Source organism: Bufo gargarizans, chromosome 3 (assembly GCF_014858855.1).
Source record: "Bufo gargarizans isolate SCDJY-AF-19 chromosome 3, ASM1485885v1, whole genome shotgun sequence".
NCBI classification, from domain to species: Eukaryota; Metazoa; Chordata; class Amphibia; order Anura; family Bufonidae; genus Bufo; species Bufo gargarizans.
The window spans coordinates 560,238,777-560,250,134 of record NC_058082.1 but is presented as its reverse complement, the minus strand read 5'-3'; the positions used below and the strand labels follow the sequence as shown (position 1 = coordinate 560,250,134).

Below are 11,358 nucleotides of genomic sequence, written 5' to 3'. Positions count from 1 at the left end.
CTATGCTGTTGATTGAACCAACTGGTACTCCGGGGGGTGATGCTCCTCTCCATCATCTTCCTCTTTCTTCTGTTCTACTGAGTGGTGAATTCCAACAAGCATTTCATAAATAAATGTTCCAATGACCCCACCAATCATGGGGCCCAATACCGGGACCCACCACCAGTTGTCACCAGCCCTAAAAGAAAGAAAATGTTTGCCAGGGGTTAGTTTGTTCTGATGGAATAAGAAGTCACAATGAGGTCTTGTTCACAATGTGTATGGTTATGTAAAGCCCAAACCAGGAGTCACTTATATAGAGGACCCTTCCCCTCTGACATGTCTTAGTTACTACTTGCATTCCCCATGTAACAATTCTGGAGCATCTATGTATACAACTCTGTGGGGCCATTACGCCTACTAGAAGTTTCAAATTAATTGGTAGCAGCGAAGGTCTGGCTGGGTGTTACAGGATTGGGGGGGGTCCTGCACTGTGACAGTGGCAGCATTGATTGGATAGTGTCAAACTCTGCAGGGACAACCCCAACTGGTAACTCCCAGCTGGACCTTCATTGCAGACTGCTAGCTATTCACTTATAACATCTGGCAGGAGAGGGGACAGCTCCTCTTTAAACAAAACAAAAAAAAAAGCAAGCTTAAGGCTACTTTCACACTGACGTTTTGACTTTCCATTTGTGAGACCCGTTCAGGGATCTCACATGCGGTCCAAAACGGATCAGTTTTGCCTTTAGTGCATTCTGAATGGCTAAGGATCCGCTCAAAATGCATCAGTTTGCCTCCGTTCCGTCTCCATTCCGCTTTGGAGGCTGACACCATAACGTTGCCTGCAGCGTTGGTGTCAGTCTGGCGAAACGGATCAGTCCTGACACACAATACAAGTCAATGGGGACGGATCCGTTTTCACTGACACTATATGGCACAATAAAAAAACGGATCCATCCTCCATTGGTGTTCAAAACGGATCCATTTTGGCAATGTTAAAGAGAATACAAACGTTGAACGGATCAGTCTGTGCAGATCCATGACGGATCCACACCAAACGCCAGTGTGAAAGTAGCCTTATTGTATATTAGTAGACTCCTCCCCAGCGCTTACCTGAGGTCCCGAAATGTATGTGTGTGGGGAGGGAGTCTCTTCCTTACATCCAGTATACAGACTGCACTTCCCATAGTGCCAGCTCTGTGCAGACTGAACCAGCAGAGGGCGCCCGAAGACTTCAGCCTGAACTGTGAACTCTGCCCTAGCAGACATCTGCTTTCCTGCTGACAGATCTGAGTGGTTAGACAGGAGCAGGGGGCTCGCTCGGTCCTCTGAGCGGCACCCTTAATATGCATCTGTGGGGTGCCAGGTAGTTGACATGGCAGGCCTGGGCTCCTCTGAAGGGCCCCAGGTCTGCCATGTCTCAGCCACTATGACAGAAAAGCGTATGGTGGCTCACCTGTTGTGAGAGATGGTTTCGGTGCTCTGCTAAAAAGGAGGGTTTTTCCCTGGAAACCCTATAAAGTCAATAGATATGATTCATTTTGTATAGTAGGCACCATCATCCAGAACTGTACCAATATATTGTACAAGGATATATCCCAGGGACCAATTGGTTAGATATTTTTGCCACTGGAAGATATTAGTGTTCGATTTATAGAAATTTTTGAATTGCGTTCACGTATTCCCAGGCGCGTTTCGGGGCTTACATACCCCTTCCTCAGTGGTACGTGAACGCAATCTCTCGTTTCTTTCTGGTGGGAATCATCTCAGTAGGGTCATTTGGAAAATCCTGAATGGATTAATTTAATCCCAGATACATAATGCATGCAGTATATGATGGTGCAATAAAATACATCCATATAGAAGAGGCAATATATGTAACTTCATATCCAATACATTCCAGTATTTTTGCAAACATTGTATGTCGTCTAGCACTCATTCATTTTTTCTGATATACAGGAATGGAGACAGGGCGAGTGTATGAACCCATCTATACTAGGGTTGTTGTGATACCAACATTTTGATTAGATTTCAATAGCCTAAAAAAGTATTGCGATACTCGATACCACATGAAAAAAAAAAATAAACCAGAATAGCCTTGTGCATTCCGCATTTAAAAATAAAAAAGCGAATCGTGCAGTTATTTTTTCACACTGCATAGGAGATTTTGAACTTTTCGGACGTGGAGATTATTTTTTTTTTTAAATATACATGTAAAATTGGGAAAGGGGGTGATTTATACATAATTTGGTCTTTTTTTTAATAACTATTTCCCCCTAAGGGCTAGATTGGGTGAATAGGACAAGGGATTAAACTAAGAGATCTATCAGGGTGAATAGGACTTCACACTGTCCCTGCTGCCCTGTGCATAGTACACAGTAGCAGGGAGCCGACCATGGCAGCCAGGGCTTCAGTAGCGTCCTGGCTGCCATGGTAACCGATCGGAGCCCCAGGATTACACTGCTGGGGCTCCGATCACATCTGCCACTGCACCACCAATGAGAAGGGGGGGGGGGGACCCTGTGGCCACTGCCACCAATGATTTTAATACTGGGAGGTTGAGGGGGTGGGGGGCACACTGCGCCACCAATTTTAATACTGGGGTCGGGGCACACACTGCGCCACCAATGATAATTAACCTTTAATACAGATGGCAGGTCTCGGCAGCAGAATTACATAGCTGGGAGCTTTGATCAGCAGCAGTTAACCCCTTATGTGCCGCACCTGAGGGGTTAACTGCCGCTGATCGCGGCTATGCGATTCTGCTGCCGTCACCTGTATTTGTATTAAATGTTAAGTTTTATTAGTGGCGCAGTGCATCCGCCCCTCCTCCGCCCCTCTTATTGGCAGTGTGACTCCTTCTCCCCTGTGCTGCTGAGGAGAACACTCTGCGCGCTGACAGCAGCTCACTCATGGTCTGACACTAGACTGCACAGTAGTGCAGCCTAGTATCGATAAATGTCAAATCCTGGTATCGTATCGATATTTTGATACCCACAACAACCCTAATTTATACAGTGTGCGTATCATCACGATTTTTGTATTCTTATTGGTTGTCCATTAGTTACTTCTAGAGACTATTACTCTTACCGGTAAGTGGATTTTCTAATAGCCTCCACAATGGCACTCCAGGAGGGTGTCCCTGCTGCCCCAGGACAGGAAACAACGTAGAAGCTCAGGTTTAAAAGGCCCCCTCCCCTTACCTGCTTCAGTTAATGATCTAGGACTTAGTTCAAGAACTGTATTGATATAATAACATAAATAACATAACACTCCCACAATAATTACACAACTTGGGTAGGGAATCCAGTGCCGTTGGAGGCTATTGGAAAATTACCGGTAAGAGTAAGTCTTTTCCCCGGCGCCTCCACAACAGCACTCCAGGAGGATTAATAGAGAAATACACTCTAGGGTGGGACTACTGCAGATAAGACTTTTCTTCCATACGATAAAAAGCAAGATTTTGGAGTACATCTAATTTATAATGTTTAAAGAAAGTACTTGGATTCTTCCACATAGCTGCTTTGCACATTTGTTCTACTGAGGCAGAGGCATTTTCTGCCCATGAGGCAGACACGGCCCTGGTAGAGAGAGTGTGCTTTGATCCCTTTGGGGGGGGGGGGGGTTCAAGCTTCTCTGCAGGTAGCAGAATTCAATGGCGTTTTGGATCCATCTGGATATGGTGCTCTTGCTTGCCGCTGATCCCTTATGCTGGCCTTGATACTGAAGGAGGAGATGGTCCGATTTTCTGAATACCGCTGAGACTTCCAGGTAAGTTAGCAGACATCTTCTGACATCCAGATTATGGTATTTTCTCTCCAAGTCAGAGGCTGGATTTTCACAAAAGGATGGAAGCGACACCTCCTGTTGGCGATGGAATTTTGAGACCACCTTGGGGTGTGTCTAAGGATAATACGGTCCTCTAATACTATGAGATAGGGTGCTTTACAGGAAAAGGCCTGAATCCCACCTACCCTTTTGGCCGATGTTATCGCCAGTAGAAAGACAGTCTTTAGGGTCAGAAGCTTAAGTGAGATCTCCTTTAAGGGCTCAAAGGGCGCTTCCATTAAAACCTCTAATACTAAATTCAGGTCCCAAGGAGGAGTGGTAGAATGAATAAATGGGCATTTTCTGAATGCTCCTTTTATGAATCTCTTTATAAATAGTAAGTCTGCCAGTTTCACATCAAGGAAGCTACTTAATGCTGAGACTTGCACCTTTATGGTGTTAGGTTTGAGACCTTTGTCAAGGCCTGCCTGCAAGAAATCCAGTAGGCGTGGAATATTAGCTTCCCGATAGTGCAGTCTGTCTCCTGCAAACTCCAGGAATGTTTTCCATGTTCTTCTGTAGATCCAGGAGGTAGAGACCTTTTTACTACATAGTAGGGTGGATATTACGGATTCTGATAGGCCTCTTTGTTGTAAAATGAAGTCTTGCTACGTCTGAATGGAGCACAGGGCCCTGACGTAGTAGTCCCAGATAAGACGGGAGAGACCAGAATTGACCTGCAGACAGATTGTAGAGGGGAAACCAGGACCTTTTTGGCCAGAATGGAGCAATTAATATCAATTGTGCTTTCTCTTCCATTATCTTTATTAGCACCTTCAGAATTATACTGTAAAAGGGGGAAAGGCATACAGGAGATCTTTTGGCCATGGACAGGACAGTGCGTCCACCATCAGTGGGTGATCCCTGCTGGAGGGAACCGAACTCTAGTTGTCTGTTCTTTTGATTTGCGAAGAGATCCACTTTTGGTAACCCCCATTTGAGAGATATTTGCTTGAACATGTTGGGATCTAATGACCATTCTCTTTCTCTTAGAACCTCTCCGCTGAGATAGTCCACTATTCTGTTTTCCATGCCTTTTCATATTATTTTTTTCTGCCCAACTGAAGATTTTCCATGACAGCTGTTGTATTTCTTTGCTTCTGGTACCCCCCTGATGGTTTAGGTAGGCTACAGTGGTAGCGTTGGACAGTATCATTACATGATGGGATTTTACGTATGGAAGAGGTGTTGGAACTTCCAGCCGACAGTTCCCTTATGTTTCAAGAGGCTACTGACATCTCTGGGCTCCAGGTGCCCTGAACTACCTGATTTCCTGTATGGCCTCCCCAGCCTCGGCTGCTGGCGTCGTTAGTGATCTGATTTGCCGGTCGCCAAAAAAGATTTCAATTACTTACCGGTAATTGGTTTTTCCTCTAGCCCCCACAGCGGCACGACAGGAGGATACCCCGCCTCCCCAGGGACAGGAAACAACGTGGAGATCTTTAAATACTCCCCTCCCCTTACCTGCTCCAGTAAATAACCGAGAAAACTCTGGAATGGATGCAACAAAATTAATCTTTATGTATTATTGAGAATTAGACAAGGATACTCTCCAAGAAAGACAAAACAACTTTTTCCTTCTTTTCATCCTTTTTTTTTTTTTTTTTTAAATAAAAGTTAGAATAATCATTGGGAGGGAAATTCCCCGTGCCGCTGTGGGGGCTAGAGGAAAAACCAATTACCGGTAAGTAATTGAAATCTTTCCAAACACCCCCACAGCGGCACGACAGGAGGAATAACATAGGAATCCCAAATCAGGGGGGGACAACAGCAGATAACACTCTGCGAGCAAATGATAATTCCCTGTTCTTCAACACATCTAACTGATAATGTCTAAAGAAAGAAGGTGACGACCAGGTGGCTGCCTGGCAAATTTGTTCTAACGGAACCTCCGCTGATTCAGCCCAAGAGGCTGCTACAGATCGGGTTGAATGGGCTTTTAAGCCTGCCGGGGGAGGAACCTCCCTTAAGTCATAACAAGTCAAGATTGTCGATCTAATCCATCGACTAACGGATGCTTTGCTTGCCGCGTTTCCCTTATTTGGGCCTGCAAACTGAACAAATAGTCTGTCAGTCTTCCTGAGATCTTCTGTAGCCTTTAGGTAGGTAAGAACGGCTCTTCTTACATCCAGGTTATGGAAGCGTCTTTGTTCCTGACTGCCTGATGGGGATCCAAAGGAAGGGAGGGACACTTCCTGAAGACAGTGGAACTTAGAGACCACCTTGGGTAAAAAAGAGGGAGAATGTCTCAGTACTATCCTATCATCCTTGATGGACAGGTACGGGGGCCTGCACGAGAAAGCCTGTATCTCCCCCACCCTCCTAGCCGAGGTGATGGCTATTAAGAAAACTGTTTTAAAGGTAAGCATCTTTAGAGATATTTCAGATAAGGGCTCAAAAGGGTTGTCTGATAAGGCTGCTAGAACTAGATTTAAGTCCCAAGGAGGGACAGTGGACCTCACTATTGGCTGTTTTCTCCGAGCTCCTTTCACAAATCTCTTAACAAGGTCTATGTCTGCTAATTTTATATCAAGTAAGGCACTCAAGGCTGATATATGGACCTTTATAGTGCTTACTCTTAGCCCCTTCTGAAGACCTGACTGGAGGAATTCTAGGACCTTAGTGACTATAAGGGGACCTCTGGTATTCCCCCTTGTAAATCTTCTGAAAGACTGCCAGATCCTGTCATAGATCCTCGAAGTCACCTTTTTTCGACTAAAAAGAATTGTGGAAATTACCGCGTCCGAGAGGCCCTTTCCTTTTAATATTTCCCGCTCAGTCTCCATGCTGTCAACTGAAGTTGTGTTGTCCTGGGATGCCATACTGGGCCCTGGTGAAGGAGATCCGGGATGTTTGGTAGATGCCACACGTCTCCTGCTGACATCCTCACTAGGAGAGGGAACTATGACCTCTTGGGCCAGTAAGGAGCAATCAGGATCAGATTGTGGTTCTCCTGAAGTACCTTTTGCAGCACCTTGGGGATTAACGCAAAGGGAGGGAAGGCATACAGGTTTACTCTTGGCCATGGGTGGGAGAGAGAGTCCACTATAAGAGGGTGATCTGAATAAGCCAGAGAGCCGAACTTCTCTACTTGTCTGTTTTGACGCGTGGCAAACAGATCTATTTCTGGAAGGAACCATGTTTGTGCTATCCGATGGAATATCCTTGGGTTTAAGGACCATTCCCCTTCTTTCAAGACATCTCTGCTGAGAAAATCCGCCACTGTATTGTCTTCTCCCCTTATGTGAACTGCCGATATTGATAGTATGTTTCTTTCCGCCCATTGGAAAATCTCTTGAGACCCTCGCCAAGGATGGGCTTCTTGTGCCCCCTTGTCTGTTCAGATAGGCCACCGCTGTGGTGTTGTCTGAGAGTATTCTCACTTCTTTCCCGTGGACTTCTGAGTGAAGGGCCTTCAAGGCCTCCCATACTGCCCTTAACTCCTTCAGGTTGGAAGAGGCTAGGATCTGATTTTCTTGCCAGCCCCCTTGTATTACGGACCTGTCTGAAAAGGCCCCCCAACCGTTCTTGCTGGCGTCTGTAGTGATAGTGACTCACATCTGTTTGCTGCCACGGGACGCCTGTGTTTAGGTTTTGGTTGATCAACCACCAATTTACGGAGTCTCTTACATATTGAGGGACTCTTACTCTCCGTTCTAGAGAAGCTTTGCTCTTGTCCCATTCCCTGAGCATGAAAGCCTGGAGGGTTCTTGAGTGAGCCTGAGCCCACTTTACTGCTGGGATAGCTGAGGACATTAGACCCAAGATTTTCATTATTGACCTGATTGTCACTCTTGATCTGCTGCGGAACAGCGTAAATTCCTGCTTGATAGTCTGGACTTTTTCCTGTGGGAGGAAGGTCCTCATGAGGCCTGAATCCAGCAGCATTCCTAAAAAGATCTTCCTTTTTTCGGGCTGGAGGTCTGACTTTTCTATGTTTATTAGCCACCCCAGGTCTGTTAGGCTCTGCTTCACTATTTCTATCTGTTCTAATAGGAGACTTTTTGATGCAGCGGCTATAAGGAAGTCGTCTAAGTACGGCACAACTAATATGCCCCTTAGATGAAGATCTGCTATCACCTCTGCCATCACTTTGGAGAAGACTCTTGGTGCTGACGTAATGCCGAAGGGGAGGACCTGGAATTGATAATGGAGTACCACCGAACCCCGCTGTACTGAAAATCTTAGGAATTTCTGATGCTCTCTGCAGATAGGAATGTGGTAGTACGCGTCGGTAAGGTCTAGGGTTGCCATAAAGGTGTTTCTCTGTAACAGACTTAGTGGATTTTATGCTCTCCATCTTGAACCGTTTGTAGAGTAGATGTTGGTTCAGTCCCTTTAGGTTTATAATGGCTCTGTATGAGCCGTTCGGTTTTTTGACTAAAAATAAGGGGGAATAATAACCTGTTCCCTGTTCTGCTAGGGGAACTGACGCTATGGCTTCTTTTTGTAAAAGGATTTTTACCTGATCTAGTATTAGAGCTTGGACTGGACCGGCTTTTTTGGTGATGTGGAACACCTCCTGGGGAAGAGTGGAAAACTCCAACTTTAGGCCTGAGGAGACTACGTCCAAAACCCATGGGGAATTGGAGATATTCTCCCAGGCTGGAAGGAAGTACTTCAGCCTTCCTCCTACCCTGCATCTGGCGTCATTGCTTTGATGACCTTTGGGAGGAGTCAGAGGGGTTGAATAAAAACCCTCGACCTCTTCCTCTTCCCGAACGCCACCGGGGGGAAAAATCCCTTCTCTTTTGGTCCTGTCTGCCCCTAGATGTGGGAAAAAACCGTCTCTGACGAAAATTCTTTTGTTCCGAAGGAAACCCCTTCTTTCTGTCTGTGGCTTTATCAAGGATGTCGTCCAGTACTGATCCGAACACCCTATCACCTTCGCAGGGGATGCCGCAGAGTTTGTTTTTGGATGCCGCATCACCTGACCAGGACCTAAGCCATACTGCCCTTCTGGTAGAGTTTGAGAGGGCCGCTGACCTGGCTGCTAACTTAATAGAGTCGACCGAAGCATCGGCCAAAAATTTTGCCGCCTGTTTAAGAACTGGAAGAGAAGCTAAAATATCCTCTCTAGGGGTTCCTGATACTAGGTGCTCCTCCAGCTGGTTTAACCAGATAGACATGGACCTGGCTGTATATGTAGCGGCCACGCTAGGTCTAAGGATGGACATGGAAGCCTCCCAAGATTTTTTTAGTAGGGCCTCGCTTCTCTTATCCATTGGGTCTTTTAAGAGACCTAAATCCTCAAAGGGTAAGGCTGACTTTTTTGTAATCTTTGCTACGGGGGCATCCACCTTAGGACATTTGTCCCAAGAGGACGTATCTTCCTCAGCAAAGGGATATTTTCTTTTTAGGACCCTAGATACGCTTGGTCTCTTTTCCACATCGGTCCACTCCTTATTAATTAACTTTGTAATATTAGAGTGGAGGGGGAACACCCTCTTCCTTTTTTCTCCTAAGCCCTTAAACATTAAATCTTGTATAGTTTTGGACTGTTTAGACTCCTCTAGGTTTAGAGTTGCCCTAATGGTCTTTAATAATACTTCGGTCTCCTCAATGGAACAAAGAGGCTTCCCGGACTCATCTTCAGAGGAAAGAGGTTCAGACTCTGAGAGTTCCCCTTCATCAAGATCCACTTCCTGATATTCCGCCTCTAAAGTCGCAGGCATCTCAGCCATAGAAGTAGAAGGCTTCTGGGACGTAGCAGCTAGTCTTTGATCCACAGCGCTGCTTACTTCATCCTTAATAATATTTCTAATATTATCCAATAAGGAAGGAGACTCTTCTGCCACAATCTTTTCCAAACACTTGGTACAAAGGGCTTTTTTATACCCTGACGGTAGGGCCTTTTTGCAAATGGAACACTTTTTGACACGCTGGGCCTCAGATTTCTGAATTTCCCTGACCTATATTAGATATAAGTCAGAAAATTTGTTTAATAAAAAAAGGGGGGCTGCCTAGTCTGTAGAAAGGGAGAGGTACAGTCCCTTATCCAGTGCAGAAGGTCAGAAAACCTAAACCCCACAGTGAATCACAGGCAATATACATTCCTCATTTCCCTCCAGAGGAGGGTAGCTTACCGGGCTGCCGGTCTTGGAAGGATCCGAGGGTCTGCGCATTGCGTCCTCTCCTGATGCCGACATGCTGCAGGCTGTTCTTAGGACACCGCCGATTCCCGCCGTTTTTTTGAAATCTGCGCAGGGAAGTGACGTCTAACTCCCGCGCTTGTGAGCTCCCGCTCACGTGACCCGCGATCCTGTGGCTTCCTTCTCGCGATATCCGCGAGGAAGCGCTGCCCGGGGCTGCCTCCACCGGAGGACTTGTGCCTGGGAGACAGGGAGAACCGCACCGCAGTCCCGCGATCCTGCTCCCCTAACGACCTGCCGGCGATCCTGCTGATGGGCAAAAAAAATTCCCACCAGCGAAGAGAACTCCACGTCTTGCTCCCAGAGGGACAGGAAACAACTGGAGCAGGTAAGGGGAGGGGAGTATTTAAAGATCTCCACGTTGTTTCCTGTCCCTGGGGAGGCGGGGTATCCTCCTGTCGTGCCGCTGTGGGGGTGTTTGGAAAACTCCTCTTTGGAGATTTTTCTTTATCTACCACCAGAAGAGACATTTTTACTCTTAATGGAATTTCTATTCTCTTGTTTAAGGAGCTTTGATCTCTGTCGCAGGAGAAAATTTTTGTAATATCCTTGTGTGATGCTGGGCCCTTCGCACTGCGGGGATGGTGAATGTTAGGTGTCCTAACAGTCTCATAACATCCCTTATGGCCACTCTTTTGGCTTCACAGAATTGGGAGATCTTTTGACTTATGATCATCTGTTTTTCTGGAGGTAGAAAGGACATGAGGTTGTATGAGTAACAATGTTCCTAGAAATTTTTTCTGCTGACTGGGAACCAGGTCGGATTTCTGGGTATTTATTAGCCAGCCTAACTCGGTCAGTTTCTCCTGCACCGTGTGCAGATGCCCCTGAAGAGATGAGCCCGCTATCAGGAGGTCGTCTAGGTATGAAACTACTAAGATACCTTGAAGGTGTAGATACCACGTCACCTCGGCCATGATTTTGGAAAAAATTCTTGGGGCCGATATCCCAAAAGGGAAGGGCCTGAAATTGGAAGTGAAACTCCTGACCTCCTAGGAGTAGGGCTATTCTGAGATGTCTGTGTATGGGAACATGGTAGTATGCGTCCGAGAGGTCTATAGTTACCATGTAACAATTGCGGGATAGGAGATTCACTGTGGATTTGATCGATTCCATTTTGAATCTCTTGTAGGTCATGTATTTTTTTTAGCTTTTTTAAATTGATTAGTCTAAAGGATCAGTTTGGTTTTTGCATAAGGAATATGGGAGAATAAAATCCCCGCCTCTCCTGATCTTGCGGAACTGGAACAATTACGCCCTTTTTTAGGAGAGATGATCTCTAATTCTAAGGCCTGCTGTCTTTCTGGTCTTTTTAACAGTTTGTTGATGTGAAGTGCTCTGGAGGAGCCGTATCGAATTCTAGTTTGTACCCCATGGATACAGTGTTTATAATCCA

General features: G+C 46.0%; 1 protein-coding gene across 1 annotated transcript in view; it reads right to left on the bottom strand.

The window, feature by feature from the left end:
* LOC122931823 (aquaporin-3-like) overlaps positions 1-11,358 on the bottom strand; it is a 28,664-nt gene continuing 17,306 nt past the window's right edge. Inside the window, exon 6 of the mRNA XM_044285878.1 lies at positions 1-178. Coding sequence (XP_044141813.1) covers positions 1-178 — 178 coding nt within the window. The remainder of the gene's footprint in view (positions 179-11,358) is intronic.